The sequence below is a fragment of the Cricetulus griseus genome, chromosome 10 (assembly GCF_003668045.3).
Source record: "Cricetulus griseus strain 17A/GY chromosome 10, alternate assembly CriGri-PICRH-1.0, whole genome shotgun sequence".
NCBI classification, from domain to species: Eukaryota; Metazoa; Chordata; class Mammalia; order Rodentia; family Cricetidae; genus Cricetulus; species Cricetulus griseus.
In genome coordinates, this window is record NC_048603.1 from 16,793,577 (window position 1) to 16,812,740 (window position 19,164).

At 39.4% G+C, this 19,164-nt stretch overlaps 1 protein-coding gene across 2 annotated transcripts in view; it reads right to left on the reverse strand.

Moving 5' to 3' along the window:
- Mtdh (metadherin) overlaps window positions 1-19,164 on the reverse strand; it is a 47,220-nt gene that overhangs the window by 15,692 nt on the left and 12,364 nt on the right. For both annotated transcript variants that reach the window (XM_027431531.2, XM_027431530.2), the window contains exons 3-6: window positions 7,880-7,964; window positions 7,011-7,187; window positions 5,555-5,620; window positions 4,163-4,399 (exon numbers count right to left, since the gene is read on the reverse strand). In XM_027431531.2, coding sequence (XP_027287332.1) covers window positions 4,163-4,399; window positions 5,555-5,620; window positions 7,011-7,187; window positions 7,880-7,964 — 565 coding nt within the window. The remainder of the gene's footprint in view (window positions 1-4,162; window positions 4,400-5,554; window positions 5,621-7,010; window positions 7,188-7,879; window positions 7,965-19,164) is intronic.

Below are 19,164 nucleotides of genomic sequence, written 5' to 3' on the forward strand. Positions count from 1 at the left end.
CAACAAATGTGTTACTATTTAGCACATTAGCCACTCAGCTACACAACCATAACTTATCTGCAGTAAACTCCTACTGCTTTCTCTGATGCACACAGATGTGCTGTACAGTCATCAAATGAAGGAAGCAACTAATTTGCACTCCTGGGAGAAAAAATGTGGTTGATGACACCATGAGTTAGCAAACGGCATCTTGTAGGCCAACCACAGATTCTGATTGGCCCATGAACTAACAAGAATTTCATATATATTTGGTTTTATCCCTTGAGACAGGATTTCTATCTAACAACCCCTGTCTGTCCCAGAACTTGTTCTGTAGACCAGGCTGGCCTTGAACTCACAGACATCTGCCTGCCTTTGCCTCCTGAGAGCTGGTATGCACCAACATGTCTGGCCAGAATTTTGTATTTTTAAATGGCTGGAAAAAAAAAAAAAAACAAAACAAAACAACAACAACAAAAAAAACACTGAATAGTGTTTTGAAGTCAGAAGCACTTGTCTGCCTATTGCCTCTGGTTGCTTTCTTGTTATCAGGGTACAGTTGAGCTGACAGCAATGACAAACAGTATGGCCATAAAACCTCAACTACTTACTACTGCTTTTGCAGGAAGAGTCTGCTGGCCCCCATTCTAGACTAGTGTTCCAGATACCATGAAATAACACCATAAGTGAGTCAAAGTAGTACAAAAGAAGGTGTTCCCCACTCATGTAGTATCTGTTTAATACAGGTAGCTTTTGCTGGTTAACCAAAGACCTATCCATTTAAGCAACGTGGGATTAGCACTATCAATCATGTGGACACTGTGAATCAACAGGTCCTAACACATTATTGTCATGTGTGTCCATACCTGAAAGGCTTCTTACACACTCATGATGAGGAAGAATGAATACAAAAATGGCAGACTCAACCACACGATTGGTGGAGTGCACCAGTAACAAGAACATGGTCCTAACCACATGGATTTCATTCAACCTGTGAGTTGTGACCCCTTGTGGGGTATGTATCAAATGACCCTGTCACAGGGGTCACCTAAGATCACTGGAAAACAGATTTTACATTATGATTCATAACAGTAGTAAAATTACAGTTATGAATAGTAGCAACAAAAATAATTTTATGGTCAGGGTTACCACAGCATGAGAACTGTATTAAAAGGGTCCCAGCATTAAGGAAGGTTGAGAGCCACTATCCTAACCTAAAGGAGAAGGCCTTCTAGGAGTATTTATGCTAATAAATTGCCACTGGTAGGCCACAGAATCTAAGTCACAGGCACACAAGGGCTTAGGTGTCCCCTACAATGTAAAGACCTTTGCTACTCTGAGTATTAGTTATGTTGACAGCAATACTTGATGCTAATCAATTTTCCAAGTAACAAATGATAAAAGTAAACAAAAATGCTTTGGTTAACTAAATGAAAGACTGTTTTCACATACCAGAAACAGCAGAGTTAAGTGTGAGAGATGCAAAAGAAGCAGAGTTCTGTTGAGAGGCACTCATCCCCCTAGCCACACTAGACCAAGCAGCTGGCAAAATAAAGAATGTCACTTGCAACCTTCAATTTGCAATGAAACTCTAAAGATGCACAGATTTAAAACTATGATAGCAATATTTAAGGCTTGTCTTAAAAAATGAGAACCAATAATATAGCAATAGCTATTAACTGAATGTCTACTCCCTTATACCCTGAGTTCTAATCCTTCCGTCAACCCTGATAGGCTGTTTTAGAGGTAGCAAAAGATTTGCCAATACCTAAAACACAAGCTATCACTGGAACTTAAAGTCACTTTACAAGCCTACTCTTTCCATTATACAAACTATGTCATTATCTATCAAAATTAAGCAACTATTTTAGATAAGGCACCAAACTTGGCAGGTGACATTCATTACAATCAATCTGCACAATGTCTTAAATATGAGGTATTCTGAGTTACATAAGTAAATGTCCATGAACTCCAAATAGGTCTGTCTGAACGAGTCTATACTTAACTCTACTTCGTCATGCTACCTTTATATTATTTTCAAGGTATTTTTCTGAAAACAGAATAATTAGGTCAATAACAGGCTACATATATATTTGTGGCTCGATAAGACTTTCTCACCTAGTGACATCCTAGTGTTTTAGTTTGAGTATATGTCTACACAACGACAAATCAACCAGCATGCCTTTCTAAATGTGCCGTGTTACTTGACATGACTGTATTCTAAAGAGCACACACACCTCCTCACGTGATCAGTCATACCTGCTTTTCCTCAGCAAGCTTAATTTAATGCAGCTCTTTTTCATTCTAAAGACAATCTTGAACCTAGCTAGGGGAGCCCATCCATCTAATTGGCTGCTTAACTTTATCTGTAACAACACCAGGCAAACACCACCTAATCTATGTTCTAATAGTAAATATTATAATATATTATCTGTTCTCCTTTCTCTGCTGAAAATGAAGGTATGAATTTAGGGACTATCTTTGTAAACAGATTTTGGTATTTCTGCAGTTTTGGAACATTGAAGGTGGGGGCGGAGAGCAAACTTGGAACAACAGTCAATGAACTGCAGTTTGCTTCTTGAGGGCATTAGTCTTTAAAAAGGGCTGGAAAGCTAAGAGTAAAAGAAGAGGTTGTATTTTTTTTTCTTACAAGCTAAGAACTCCCTAGTATCCAATACTCCCCAAATACTTGCCGTAAGTAAAACAAAAACTCCATGCCCAAGTGGGAAATGGTGGCTCACAATTGTATTTCCAACACTTAGGAGGCAGAGACAGAAGAACTGTCTGTAAGTTCCAAGCTAGGGCTATATAGTGAGACTGACAAAACCAAAACCCCAAAAGGAAAAAAAAAATTAATTTACTATATGAGGAATTATCAACAAAAACAGCATAGGGCCATTAGACAAACAGCAAAGAACATGAATAGATAACTGGTAAAAGAAACAGAAATGATCAATTAATTCATGGAAAAATTTCCAATTGCATCAGTGACTTAAAAGTCAACCAAAATAATACATGGATTTTTTGCTTATCAAATCAGAAAAGACAAAACAAACAAACAAACAACAACAACAAAAAGCCCAGCCTCAGTAAGCAAGAACACGATCCATGGGCATGGGCACTCACGTGAGGACCACACTCATGTTCTCTTTAACCCAAATCATTCTTAAGAATCTGGCCGAAACAAATACACTAAATGAAACATTACTGAAAATAATTTTTAAAACGTCAGACTCCAATACTACAGAAATAGCTAAGTGGATAATGCTATGTTTAAATAACACAGCACAAAGACCATTAAGTAAACGTGCTCATGAAGCAAGTGAAACTTCCTTACAAGTTTGGGGATGGGAAAAGGAACATAAAAACGCACATTCAATTCAGTTCATGTAAAACCAAAAACTATACACAGCAGAGAAAAAAAAAAAAAAAAAAACAAAAAAAAACCACAAATTTAAAGACCAATTACAGCTGCCACTGACTGGGTGGTGTGATAATATATTTCCCCTTACCTATTTGCAGTTTTCCATATTTAATAAAGATTTCTTTTTCTATAACATACAAGCACATGTTGCTTAAAATGCAATGTTCTCTCAACAGGGGTACTACTGATTTCTGCCATTAAAACCCAGGGGTAAATAATAATTTATAGGCGTTTCTACAGACTATAAAATAAAATGGATGCTATAAACTTGTCTAGTACTTGTATTACTATTTTTATTTACACTCAATAAAACTAGTAAAACCTATCAGGTCTACTCACATATTAACACTAAGGTAGCCATCCTGAGGAATGAATGTGACAGAGAGCGTGAATATATAGAGAGTAAATGATGTCATCCATGCTCGTTTCCACTTGCTCTTCTATGCAAAGACTGAGGTCACCTAATTATTGCTATTACTTCTGCATGGCAGGACTAATATTTCTTCTTTTTTTTTTTTTGGCAAGACAGGATCTCATGTAGCCCAGGCTATCCTCTAACTCACTGTGCAGCTGAAGAGGACCTCCCGATCCTCCAGTGCTTGCAAGTATCCTCTACCTAACAAGCGCTGGGATCCCAGGCATGCATTACCATGCCCAGCTTAGGAATGTTTCTACTGATCATTTGCTTTCCATCACCAATCCTGAAAAAGATTGCCAATTTTACGTGAATTACATTTCCCCCCCCCGAAGAGTTCTTACCAATGCCAGAGAATATTGAGCGGTCACTCCAGTTCCTTCCCCAGTCTTTCCCATTGGCGTTAGCATCAGCGGAGTCTGGAGTCCAAGCAGGTGGCTCTGCCTTCCTCTTGCCTGCAGAAGCAGGTGGAGCAGAGTTCCACTTCTCCTCACCTGTACTCATCTGCGAGGAGAGCTTTACAGACTTTTCATTCCAGCCTCCTCCATTGATAGCAAGATTTTCATTCAATCCTGAAGAAACTTAAAAAAAAAAAGAAAAGATTAAAAACATACATAATTTCCTGTTAACAACGGGGCATTTTCAGGTTTCTATGATAACTCAACTTATGCTTAGTCCTCCCTTCTTATTGTCCTTTCAGTAGGTTGAGTATAAAAAAACAAATTACACAGTTATGACATGGCCACCACAGATCCCTTTTAGAGTTTGTTTCTGAGACAGGGTCTCCCATTAGCTCATTTAGTCTCATGGGTCTCCTACCTCTGCTTCTACAGTGCTGTGATTACACGCATGCACCACAATACGCGACTAACAGATCACTTCTTGATTTAAAAGTCAACAGAATGGAACTAGTGATGTTCTCAATGTCATTGACAAACTGCAAACAAGCATTCTTGTATAGTCTGAATACTCATCCACTATGAAGACGTCTTAGTTACATGTTCTTTCCTTAAACACTTTTGTATATTATATTATGTTTAATGACTACACATCACAATCAACTAAGAAATTTAAACAGACTCTATGGCATTGGCCCAGCCCAATTAAAATGAGGATCTTAAGGACAGAGTCTGTTTTTAGCTTCCTAATGTGTAGCCAGGATTGAGATGCTTAGCATTAATGAAGCATTAAGAACAAGCCTCAAATGAGAAGGTGCTTTTCTTTTTCTGTGACACTTCTGCTTTAGGTTGGCATTCTGCTCTGCTTGCTTCGGTAGTGAGAAATGAGTCAATTAGGTTAATTTTGTTTATGAAGCACCCAATAACTTTAAACTATTTATCACAAAATATTTGCAACCATCAAGGAAACAGCTAAAATTTATAACAACTACATTTTCTTAAGATACAGACCAAAGTCTTTTTATCCCAAATATGCCCGTATTACACTCATGTTCAACAAAGATCCTTCTATATTGGTTTAAATGATGCAAGCAAGACTATTATTGAATGTTTTTATATACAGGAAGGGAAGTAGCTAGAACAAACCAAAACCAGAATGTGAGTGAGCTTCCTTTTCCATTTTTCAAAATCTCTGGGCTATGACCTTATTAATGCAGAAATTAAAAATCACTTTAACCCCCTTTCTTTCCTTCCACATCATTCATGTACAGAAAGAGACATGTATGCAAGTTTCTATTTTGATGGGCCTCAGTTTAAGTTACATGTAATTTCTCTCACCCTGAAGTGCAGAGTCTCCTTTTCCAGACTTAAAGTTGCTAACTTGAACATTTAGATGAGAATCACCTGGGTTGAAATAGAAATAAAATTTATTTAATACTAAAAAGGCCTCTATGCACATTAAATCAGGAGGAACACAAAATTGTCATCTATAACAAATTGCTCCTTCAAGTGCTAGTTTTGACACTGAGTGATTTTACAACATATTTCACGTGTCCAAAGGAAACTGAGTCTCTAGTTACCACATTTTCAGTCAATTAAAATGTTGGTTCCTGGAAAACTGTCCCATTATAGATTATTATAAGCACTGCCTATTACTCTGCAATGCTTCTAAACGCTGAAGGTTCTTTCAGTAGCAACTGAAGAACCAAGCTCTGAAATTGGATTCAACTTTGCCTCATCTCAACATGAGCTGCCTTTTCAATAATCCCAGAAGCAAGCACATCAACTTAAGAAGAGCACTGCAGACTTGGGATTATAACAGGAAATATGATAAAGAATGAGAATTACAGCTCTCTGACACAAAATAAGCACAATTATCACAATATACCAAAAACAAACCAAACTAACTCAAAACACCCATGAAACATGAGGTGCAAGCAAGGCAGGCATGCCCAAATCAGAAAAATGGGTCACCAACAAAAATACTAACACTATTGATACCATTTGACAGCAGATTGTTAAGGAGAACTCATTGCTGTACCATGACAGTAAGTTAGCAAGCAAAGAACAAAAATAAAAAATAACAGGGTTAAGATGATCTGCTAACAACCAGGGAGGTCACTAACAAGTAGACAAAGGAAATAAACCAGTGTTTTGCAACTGGTGAGCAGCACCACTTTGCAAACTGTTGTCTTCAGGGCAAAATGTTAGCAGTGCAAAGTGACACCTTGAGGTAGCTATCAATATTGGACAGTTTGCACAGCTGAGTTCTTGGTATGAAGGACCTTGGCTCAATTATCTTTGAAGTTCTGGTCTAGCTTCATCAATGCTTAAAACTACCAAAACAAAAACCAAACCAAACCAATAACAACAAAAAACTGGGGTGGACAGACAGAACCTGCACTGACCATAACATGCTTATTTCATGTTGGAATGAAATGCCCAACATGCAGAATGGTGACATTCCATTTAATCAATGTCATATTCACTGTAAGAAATGGAGATGTAAGAGGACTGGGGCAAAGCAACACACACGAGGGAAGGAAGCAACAACATTTTCTAATATGACTCAAGGCAGAAAGGCAAATTTTAATTTAATAAGCCATTCATTAGGCAATATCAACAACACGGCTGTTATGAGGTAAACCAGCACGTGGTTCACAATACTCTCATGAAGAAGGGTATATCAGCACAATGATGTTAGCAGATCAAAGTAGATTGTGACATAGTATTTTGTACATCTGACTTAAAGGAGTTTGATTTGATGTACCACTCTTATGTTCCACTAATATACCTTTATTCTTCTTGGAACCAACAGGAAATGATGCAGTTGTAAGTTGCTCGGTGGTAACTGTGATGGTATTTTCTATCCCAGGGATAGTTGAATCCAATGACCCAGAATCAGTCAGCACTTTATCACGTTTACGTTGTTGTCGTTTCTCTCTGTGACTAATTTTAGTTTCCCAGGCTCCTGACATAGCCCGAGAAAAAAAATGTTATTCAGTAAGGGGAAAACAAAAAAGTTGTAGTTTTGAGGGGAAAAAATATGGGGTGGGGCAGATATAATCAATTTAGATATTAAGCTAAAAACCAAGAGTGCTGATTATATTAATTCGACCTAAGAATTTATTCTAATCTTGTGATTTTAGGCAAAAAACTATTTTTATTCTAGTTTTGTTTTTTAGTAAAATTTTTGAGTATGGTTTAGAAAAAGTGACAGAAAGGAATTGTCTCTTATCTTTTTATCCTGTTGGGCAGAAGTGACAGGAGACTGTTATATCTGCTACTAATATGAGTTTATGGTGTGATGATAATAAATGGCTTATTCAAGAATTTTGCACACAGCCTTTTAGGAATGGTAAATTTAAGAAAAAAATGGGAAACTCCAAACCATATCTTTAGGAAACAAAGACAAGATGGATGGCCTCTCAACTGTCGGAATACTGAGCAGACATAAATGTAAAGGAGAAACACCATTGGATGCTTCAATGATTTAGATAGCTGAAGTGTTTCTCAACACCACCACAGATCTTTATTGTAAAATCTATGGTAATCAAAAAGAGCTACATACAAAATTAAGTGAAACAAATGCAGCTTGTATACCACACACCTCAATTAAAAAAAATTAAAAACTTTCTACAGGCCTTTCCCTTTCTCAAATACCTTCATCAACTTCCTTTCCATCATGGCGTGAACTGTTTTGCACTGCTTTAGCATCTGACTTTGATTTCTTCTTATTTTTCTTTGACTGAAACAGTAAAATAGAATGATTATTTTGCTATGCTTTTAAAAAATGTAGGAAGTCAGTAAAATACATAATGAAATGTAAGATGCTGACAAATAAAAAAATTTAAATTTGATTTAAAACCAGCATATTAAGTGGCAATAAGAAGTTATCATTTATTGAGTGGTTACTTTATGCTAATTACAGTAATTTCTTATTTATTCTTTAAAAATCCAGAAGATATTACCCCATTTTAGAGATAAGAAAACAGGTAGAAATATCAACTATTACACAGGCTCTACTGGGTCACATTAAATGAGTAAATGAAGTTAAGATTCCAGGTCTGCTTGGCTCCAGAACTACATCACGTTCTTATACAGAATGTGTCCTACACTATAGTATAAACAAAATACTCTAACATGCTGTTCTAGGAGCAGTAAAATTAAAACCCACTGCCATTTTCAGAAGAAAAATTATATACCAAATAATGGTTTGATTGCAAAAGGTACATTGCTGATAAACCCTATGTACAACACATCAACGTATCAATTGTATTTATTTGGTCAGTTTCAAAGCAATGCGGGGAAAAAAAATCTGACTGTGTATGTTTACCAATTTAAATAAAGATAAAAATAACAACACAAGATACAAATTCTGGAATAGTCTTCCAATTCCTTCCTGCTAATTTTATATTGTCCTTTCAAAAGCTTGCCAAAAAGTCCACATGGTTTCTGTATTTAGATAGGTGTTTCCAGAAAAGAAACAACACTAACAATATAGTAGGGTTGTGGTGCTTTGTTTTATTGAGATAAGCTCACCCCCCCCACACACACACACCTCAAATACAGCTGAGGATGACCTCCTACGCCTCCTGCCTCTTCCTCCTGAGTGCTGGGTTACATCATAGGCATGTTTGGATAACAGTGTGCACTACCACACCCAGCCTTAAACGTCTGGTTAAACATACTCTGTAGTCACTCGTTTGGTTACCTATTGAGATTAGCTACTCACTCATTACTGTACAGCATCTTTACGTTATAGACTGCATTTTAATAAGATATTTATATTATGAATAAATGATAAGTACGGTTTGAATAAACTGAATAGATGGTATCTAAGTGCTTTTCCTGCCTATGAGCAACTTACAAAGAGTCCGACTTATATACTGTGAGTTTCTCATCTATGAAAATACGTGAGGGAGTAAAATGTAGATATTGGTATCTTCGTGAGGTCCAGGTGCCAGTACCAAACAGAGATCGAGGGACAACCACATTCTTAAATGGTATCAATTTTGAAATGTAGTAAAAACTGTTTTTGTTATGAGTGTATATATGTATTTTTTAAATCACTATTTTTTACAAGCTGTTTTATTCTCTTCATAACTGATCTGCATCTGGCTTTTTGAACGTTCTCATTGCCATGTTTCATGTCTAGTATAGTACTATATTACATTTGCCCGGTTGTTCATGTCTACTTTTAAAAGAACCCAAATTTTAAAAGAATTCAGTGGCTTTAGTATGTCTAAATACTTGTAAAATCTTCTTTAGCCCCACAGAGAAACCTTGAATCCATTAGCAGGTATTCACCATCTCCCTTTCCTCACTCAACTACTTTGTCTCTATCATAACCATTCCAAAGAAAGGAAAAGCAGATTTACTTAGTCTGTTAAAGCCCAGAGAATTGGTGTTTTGGGCTTTAAAAGCCTGGTGACTTTGTGACAACAACACAACTTTTTAGTATGAAAGCAGGCTTTTACAACATAAAAATGAGCTGATGAACTGTTCCAATAAAACTATATTCAAGCTATATAGGCATATTAACATTTTATAACAATTTATAAGGTTAGACAACTAGTATGTCAAATACTATCACCTCAATGGTAACCAATGTTATTTTAATGACTTAATGACATAGTATGAAAAGCAAGGTAATCTAAGTCTGGTGTAATCACCGCTAATCTTGTCTGAAACAGAATATATGTTATACTTAATTTCAATTTAGATTAGTCAAAATTGAGTATTCAACACCCACATGTGGGAAATGGTTGCTGTAACAAACAGTCTATGTCTCCAGAACCTATAGTTGGTATCCCTCCTTTAAAGGCAAGGAGACGACAGGAAATGTCTAAGATCATGGGCTATTAAGTATGAAACTAGGAATAAAGTCCAGTTCTAACCCCAAACTCCGCACTTACAAATAACCTGCTATTCCAACTAATTTAACTGCAAAAGCACATTTATGTAGTAGACAAATCAAGGTGGAGGTGAGCTAAAAGCTTCTCCGCTGCTCTCTTGCTTTCAAGTGCTAGAAGGCACTACTCAGGCTGGGTACTAAGGGAGAATTGTCATCAAGAGTCTCACTCAGCTGTGGATCCAGCAGGCTATTCTCATCTGCCAGGCAAAAGTTCCCAATGGTGTAATAATGGCATGATTGGTATGGGAGTAACCACTCACTCTGGTTGGATTTGTGGCCTGCTCCACAGGTGGAGTTCACATTTAGTACTGTAAACATTAAAAAGGCTGTGGTAGGGATGAGGTCATAAGTCTTACAGAGGCAGCTGCTACTATTTTGCTAAATGGACATGATGTACCTGTCAAAGTGAACTCTAAATATTTTTTTATGACAGCAGATTAGTGCCACTCTAGCTCTGGTCAGTGGTTACTTCAGAGACTAATTGTTCAAAATACTGAGAATAAGTGACTGAAATGCTCAGCCCCACATGGAACACCCGTGTCACTCCCTCCAGGGCTCAGTGAACACTAAGAGGAAGTAGGAAGGATCTCAGAGCCAGAAGGGGTAGAGAGCTGCTTTCCAGGCTCAATACGATCATCCCATTCTCTAGCTCTTTAACCCCAGTATCTGCACTAGACCTATACAAGGTGAGCTTTGTCAACACCCATCATGGAGTGAATAGGTGTTTACAAGGTCCTGTCCTTCTCTGAGCTATTATGTGCAGTTAACAAATGATGTCAGCATTATAAGCAATTAATGGTTTTTGAGCGGGGGAAGGAGAGACATTTTCTTCAGCAGTGTATATAGGCATTAGATACCCATGTCCTGTAATAAATAACCCTTTATCCATGCCCTACTATCCTTAAATTCATTGGTACACAATACTCTCTCCCCACCCCTCCCTCAAAGGACAGAAACTGAAAAAAGGATAGAATTATACTCACTCAAGTATACTAAGATTTGTTAGTAAGCAACCCTTTGGACTAGACTTAAATATGCCTTAACTTTACCACTATTTGTTTTTTCTTAATAAAAAAATGTACATCCAGATTAGACTGAATACGCACATAAAGCTTTAAGATAAAATAAAGACTTCCTCTGTGTATCATGCTGTGTGTGTATGAACTCTGCCCCTGAACTGCTTCTTTAGTGATTTTCCTGCCTTGGTCTCACAGGCCTGTGCCCCTAAGGTCTTAAGACTTTTAAGGAGCTCAACTATAGCTAAAACCTCTGGGGGAAACCTTTGACATAGTTTAGCTTTCGTGTTACCATTCTCCCACCTATTTTACTAACATATTTGACCATGGAATCAGGTACATATTAAATCTTGTCCAAACAACACAACAGTAAAAATCCTCCCAAATTTTTTATTTAAAAATGGACAATCTAAACAGACATTTCTGAAAAGAAGACATACAGCCAATAGATATATGAAGAAATGAGCAACACTCCAATCGTCAAGGAGCTGCAAGAGGCTCAGCAGGTAAAAGTGCTTGTAATACAAGCCCAATGATTCAATGATCTGACTTTGATCCAGAACTTGCGGAACCCGTGTAATGTAGTGGCGTATATCTGCAATCCCAGAACTCCTCTGGGGAACAAAGAGGCAGAGACAGACTGGCGTATGCAAGCAGCCAGCAGAAGTGAGATACTCCGCTCCAATGAGGTATGAGAATCAAGTCCCAAATGCTAACATGCCTGACTACCATGCACGCACTCGTGTACACACACACACACACACACACACACACACACACACACGATGGTGAACTGCAAAACAAAGGGGGTTCTACTGATGATGGGAATGTAGACTGATACAGCCAGTACCAAAAACAGTATGGAGGGTCCTCAAAAAATGAAAACAGACCTACTTTATAATGTAGCAACCCTCTGATTAGACATATATCCTAGGTCTATTGACACTTCACTCAACTGTGACCCAGCACTCGGGAGGCAGAGGCAGGTGGATCTCTGTGAGTTCGAGACCAGCCTGGTCTACAAGAGCTAGTTCCGGGACAGCCTCCAAAGCCACAGAGAAACCCTGTCTTGAAAAACTAAGAGTTGGTAACATGGAAATATAAAGGAGATTAGAGATTAGTTCTAGAAAGGGTGAATGGCAGACACACAGAATTGGGGGCAATGGCTCTAATGTTCTCTAGTAAAGAAGGGTAACTATAGTGCACAACAACTAATTATGTATTTTAAGACAACACTGGAAAAGATGGAAGGTTCTCACTAGACAGAAAGCTAATAATTGAAAAGATGGAAGATGCTGATTACTGTGATTTGACAATTACAGGTGTACTGGATCATATTATTCAAGTCCACAAATAAGTACAAATATTGTTTGTTATGTCAATTAAAAAAAAAAACAGGCTGTGTTGGTGCATACCTTTAATCACAACACGGGGAGGCAGAGGCAGGCAGATCTCTGTGAGTTAGAGGCCAGCTACAGAGTGAGTTCCAGGACAGCTAGGGCTATACACAATCCCTGTCTCCGAGAAAACAAAAACAAACAAAAAATTAAAAAAAAAAACAAAACAGCCTTTTCTTGTATGATCTCCACACAACTAAACTTTATAAACTATTTGCTACGTGTCACATGTTATTTTGGAAGCTTAGAGAACTGAATACAGATTTCGGTGCACATCAGCTGTGCCAAAATCTAACAGGAGAGATAAACAAGTAAACAGATACCAGGAATATTCTCACCTCGAAGGTGAGAATACCTTCTTTTCCACTTTTTATTGAAAATAGGTTCTTTTCACATACAATAGAGTGAAACTGGTTTTCTCTCCCTCTACTCCTCCAAGTTCCTCCTCATTCCCCTTCCTATCCAGATCCATTCCCTGTGTCTCTCATGAGAAAAGAACCGGCCTCTAAGAGATAACAATAAAACGCAACAAACGAGCAGAAGGAAGAGCCCAAGGCCCAAGAGAAGGTACAAGAATCAAGAGACACACTCACTCACTCACTCACTCACGCAGAGTAAGGGCTACTTTCTTGATGCTCAACTCTCAGCAAATATACACTAGTGCATTCACCTTCACGCCTTCTGAAGAGGGCACAGGTGTGGTGCTGGGGTGAGAGTTCCGTGGGTAGAGGACCCACTGTGCAGGCATGAGGTCCTGGGACCAGACTTCCAGCACCTTTGGAAAAGCTGAGTGCAATGGTGTGTGGCAGATCTCAGGAGCTGGCCACGCAGTCAGTCCACCCTAACAGAAAGCTCCACTTTGAGTGAGACCGTGCATCAAAAGACAGTGGAGGGGCTCAAGAGATGAGGCAATGGTCTAGAGCACCTGGCACGCCTGCAGGTCCAGTTCTAGAGTCCACACAGAATCTGACACCCTCTGTGGCATGCTTGGGTTTCTTCCTGCACGAAGTACATGCACATAAACTCATGAAAGCAAATATGCATATACATTAATAAATATCTAAAAAAATAACAGTGAGATAAGTGATCCAAGAAGACATCCTAATGCCAACCTCTCATCTCCAAACATGCTCACACTGGCAAGAATACATGTACTCACGCATACATGCATGCAAGCACACATAGGATGTTTTACTCCACCTGCAAAATCTGGTTTCCTTATGATATATAAAAGGCCTTCTGCATTTCTATCCTTTACTTACACATACGAACATTTGGTTTTAAGCCTTATTCCTACAAACATTCCTGTCTTTGTCTAAGCTGCATGAATCTCAACCGTGTCACAGCCAGTGTTAGGGTGACTTCACTCTCCTCCCGATGGTCATTGTCACATACCTGTATTAACTTTTGGACACAGCTTTGTTCCCATCACACCCCTCACCACACTCACACTCTCCCTGGGACTCCAGCCTATCTATCACCTGTGCTGGGGACTGGATTCAGGACCTTTCTTGTCTTCTGAATATATCAAATGATCTACCTGTCTTTAAAACTCACAAACTTGGCCATCTGTTGTAGAATATTATATTAATTAGGCAAAGATGTGTTCCAATTGTTTATGCTTCAGAGTATAAATGTGTAAAGGTGTGTTACTTCTGCTTATGCTGCATTTGTTTAATGATGTAAGCATGTGTTAAATTATATAAAGATATGCTGCATCTGTTTCACCTTGCCTGCCTGATTGGTCTGATACAGAGTTGATTGGTCAATAGCTAGGCATGGAAAGAATAGGCGGGGCTAATAGGCAAAGAATCTAGGCTCCCCTAAAATGAGATTGATGACTACTCTTTGTGCCATCCTAGAGCCCTCATCCAGTGGCTGATGGAAGCAGAGACAGACATCCACAGATACACACTGAGCTGAAATCAGGAATTTAGTTGAAGAGAGGGAGGAATGAAGAGTGAAGGGGTCTGTACCAGGTTGGAGAAACCCACAGGAACAGCTGGCCTGAACAAGGGAGAGCACATGGACCCCAGATGCTGTCGAGGAGGCCAGTACAAGACTGATCCAGACCCCTGAACAGGATGTCAATGAGGAGGCCTCTGCACTCCAAGGAGCCTCTGGTAGTGGATTAGTATTTTTCCCTGATGCAAGAAGGGACTTTGAGAGCCCATCCCACAGGTGGGATGAACGGTTACACTCTGGCCCTGGACACATGGGGAAGGGCCCAGGCCCAGCACAGGAAGATTTGGTGGACTTTGCAGAGCCCCCGGTTGAGGGCCCTACCCTGCCTGGGGAGTGGTGGGTGGATGGGGTGGGGGTAGGCTGGGGGGGAGGAGGAATGGGGTGAGGGAGGGAGAAAGGACTTACATGTGAAACAAGCTTGTTCCTAACTTGAACAAAAAAAAAAAAAAAAAAAATCTAGGCTAGAAAAACTGAGTGGTGGTGGTGCACACCTTCAGTCCCGGCACTGGTGAGGCAGAGGCAGGCGGATCTCTGAGTTCAAAGCCAGCCTGGTCTACAGAGCTTGTTCCAGAATAGCTAGGGCTATTACAGAGAGAAACCCTGTAAAAAACCAAAATAGAAAGAAAAAGGCAGAAGGAAAGAACAAGGGATGTACCCTGGACAAGAAGTCAGGCAGGAAGCAGCCAGCCAGCCAGCCACAGAGCAATAGTGAAAGGAAGTACACAGAATTAAGAAAGGCAGTAAACCCCAAGGCAAAGGGCAGATCAAGAGAAACAGATTCATGTAAGTTAAAAAAAAAAAAAAAAAAAAAAAGCTAGCTGAGAAACAGGGCTTCAAATAGTAAGTCTCTGTGTAATGATCGGGGAGCTGGTTGATGGCCTAAAAGAAGAAGCTTGGTAGAGCCATCTCTCATTAACTCCCCTGATTTCCAATACTGCTTTAACTTTCTGTGTGCAAAAGTCAGTTTTTCTAGCAACACACTTTTTTTTTTTTTTTTTTGGGGGGTTTTTGAGGCAGGGCTTCTCTGTGTAGCCTTGGCTGTCTTTTAACTCAGAGATCCACCTGCCTCTGCCTCTCAAGGGCTGGGATTAAAGGTATGCCAGCCTCATCACAGCCTCCCCACCCCCCCAGGGTTTCTCTGTATTGCTTTGGAGGTTGTCCTGGAACTCTTCTGTAGACCAGGCTGGCCTAAAGGCGGGCACCACCAACGCCCGGCCAATACAACCTCTTAAAGTCAAGAGGATAATAGGTTTACTGCTTTCAGTGTTCTACTGCCAGCACTGACATACATGATGAAGAGATGTGCACATGAAGAACTCAGCCTAGGCCGGGCGTTGGTGGTACACTCCTTTAATCCCAGCACTCAGGAGGCAGAGGCAGACGGATCTCTGTGAGTTCAAGGCCAGCCTGGTCTCCAGAACGAGTGCCAGGATAGGCTCCAAAGCTACACAGAGAAACCCTGTCTCAAAAAAAACCAAAAAGAACTCAGCCTAACAGCAGAAATGAACAAAGGCTCAGATGGTAAATGAACCAAACATTTCCAACAGTATCTGAAACAGATAATTTATCAAATGGATTCTAAAAATCAATATGCCAAGTAAGCATTTTCTTAATGTCTCCTACTTAAATTTCCCATGTTTTTCTCAGTTCACATACACAAAACAGATACAAAAAAAATGTAGACTATATTAGTACCACTGAAAGAAATGTGTCTATATTATGTTAAATATGTCCACATAGACACACATACATTTATACACATGCTCTATCATTCCCGAGAAAATGAGTTAAATGAACGACGGAGACCTAAACAATGCTTTTCTGTGGCTTATGACTTGGTATTTCTTTTTCTGTAACTCACAGAGATCTGCCTGCCTCTACAGTGCTGAGATGAGAGGTTTACATTACCATACCTGGCCTATCCATGACTTTGCAATATAAGTGCTGGTCAACTGTAAAATACTGGTTCCATAAGTCACAAAAATTTTATTTAATGTTAAGATATTCCATTACAGATTTTTTTTTTTTTTTTTTTTTTTTTTTTGGGACACAGGGTCTCATGTAGCCTAAGCTGGTCAAACTGAAATGGTTACTTAACTCAGTCGAAACTACCCTTGAATTTCTGATTATCCTGCTTCTAATTCCCAAATTATGGGATGAAAAACATGTCCCACTGTCTTAGATAGGGCTGAGACACCATGACCATGGCAACTCTTATAAAGGAACACATTTAAGTGGGGCTGGCTTACAGTTCAGGTGTTTAGCTCACTATCATTGCCGTGGGTTCCACACAGGCAGACATGTGTTGGAAAAGGGGCCGAGAGCTCTACATCTCGATCAGCAGGCAATAGGAAGTGAACGGAGTCCCACACTGGGTATAGTCTGAGCTCATGAGACCTCAAAGCCCACCCCCAATGACACACTTCCTAACAGTGCCGCTCCCTATGAACCCACGGGGGGCAATTACACTCAAACCACTACACATTATGTGCTCTGTTTAAAAAAAAAAAAAAAAAACAAAACCCACATTTACAATACTACAAGTGATGTCATCAGACATTCTTTAAGTACTGTAAGTTAATGTCATGGCAGTAAATCTAAATCTTCAGAATTTCTCATTTTTATTCGACAACAAGTCCTTTCATCATCTGGAGGAAACACTTTTCCTTGAAAAGTATTTTCCTTGCTGTGATGGGATCATTTTGTTTATTCATGAGAAAATGCTTACAGATACCCAAGTCTGATGAGCCAATGCTGTGCACCAATCACGATTTCAAAGGGAAACAGAACAACTTGTACAGCTCACTGTACAAGTGTTTAAGACAGTCGTCTTTTGTCACATACAGTCACATTTCACCACGCACAAAGTTAAAATCAAGTGCTTTAAGATTTAGGGCAGGCAGATGGCTCATAGGGTAAAGGTACTTGCTGCCAAGTCTGACAACCTGAGTTCGATCCCCAGAACCTGCAAGGCAGAGCAAGAGAACTGGTTCCTCCCTGCTAATTATCCTGATCACATGTGTGTCCACTAAGCATACACACAAAATAAATGTGGTAACAAAACAGAGTATGGGGGCTGGAGACATGGCTCAGAGGTTAAGAGCAAGAGCAGCTCCTCCAGAGGTCTCAAGTTCTATTCCTAGCACCCACATGGTGGCTCACAACCGTCTGTAATGAGATCTGGTGCCCTCTTCTGGCGTATCAGCATATATGCAGGCAGGACGTCACACACTCACACTCACTCACTCACTCTCTCTCACACACACACACACACACAGAGAGAGAAAGAGAGAGAGAGAGAGAGAGAGAGAGAGAGAGAGAGAGAGAGAGAATTAACAATCATTCCCATTGCATCCTAGATAAACTTCTTCCAAAATGGAGCTGACTGGCAGCAGTGAGGACGAAGAGTAGCATCATAACAGATGGTTGTGAGCCACCATGTGGTTGCTGGGAATTGAACTCGGGTCCTCTGGAACAGCAGCCAGTGCTCTTAACCTCTGAGCCATCTCTCCAGCCCGACTTCATCTTTTAACAATCTAATAGCAACCAACCTTTATACATTTTACTTATTACTGGTTTTCTAATTAACAATTTTCAAATTTTCCCCTTTAGTTTAGATCTTTGTAATCCTAGATGCAAAATGGATTCATTAATCATAAATTCTGCTGACACATGAATTTACCTGGTTTTACACATAAATAAGAAAAATCATATGCCCTTCCAAACTGATACACTGAACATATTCATATGAATATGTTCATTTATTTCATTTGAATAACATACATGTTCATTTAATCCTCTCCCTCTAAAACTGGCTTATCCCTTCCAATTACTGAAATACCATCCATCTTTAATTAAGTCAGTATTTCTCTTCCCCCTTCTCTCCTCACTCACTATGTAGCCCTAGCTAGCCTTGAACTCAGAGATGGACCTATCTCTGCCTTCAAAGTGCTGGATTAAAGGCATGCATTATCATGCCCAGCAAATCAGTCTGTTCTGGCTACCCAAGTAGGATTCTCTTTTTCCACTGAATACCTAGCACCAAATACCCTATTTTTACCAGCTTCTGTTTGCCTTTCCTTACCTAGACTGTAATCTTTCTGGGGTAAAAACATTATTATTTCTCTACCCACTCAGCAATCATTAGCACAGTGCCTGGCTAATGCCCTATATGATCTTTACTAGAAACTTACCAGTGAGGCGCAGACTGGCCTCCATATCAAAACAAAGACCTGAAAACTATACTAGATGTGGTAGCATGCAGCTGTAACCCCAGCATTACGAAGGCAGAGGCAGAAGCATCATAAATCTTTAGCTAATCTGGGCTATAAAAACAGAGACATTAAAATGTATTAAAAAGCAAAAAGCAAACAACCTAGACAACTACAGCAGGCAGTGTAATCTGCTTTACACACCTGAGCTCACTCTAGCTCTTCATAATAAACTATATGTGTGTTTTTCTTTTCTAGACCAAATTTTATCTATAACGTTTACTCAGTTGACAAGATAACCAATATACATTATAACCCAGGAAACAATTACTCTCTGGACAAGGATGATGCTTGAGGGCCGAAGACAGCTTGGTGGTTAACAGCAATAGTTACTCTGCAAGAGGACCTAAGTTCAGTTCCCAGCACAAACAATGGGCAGCTG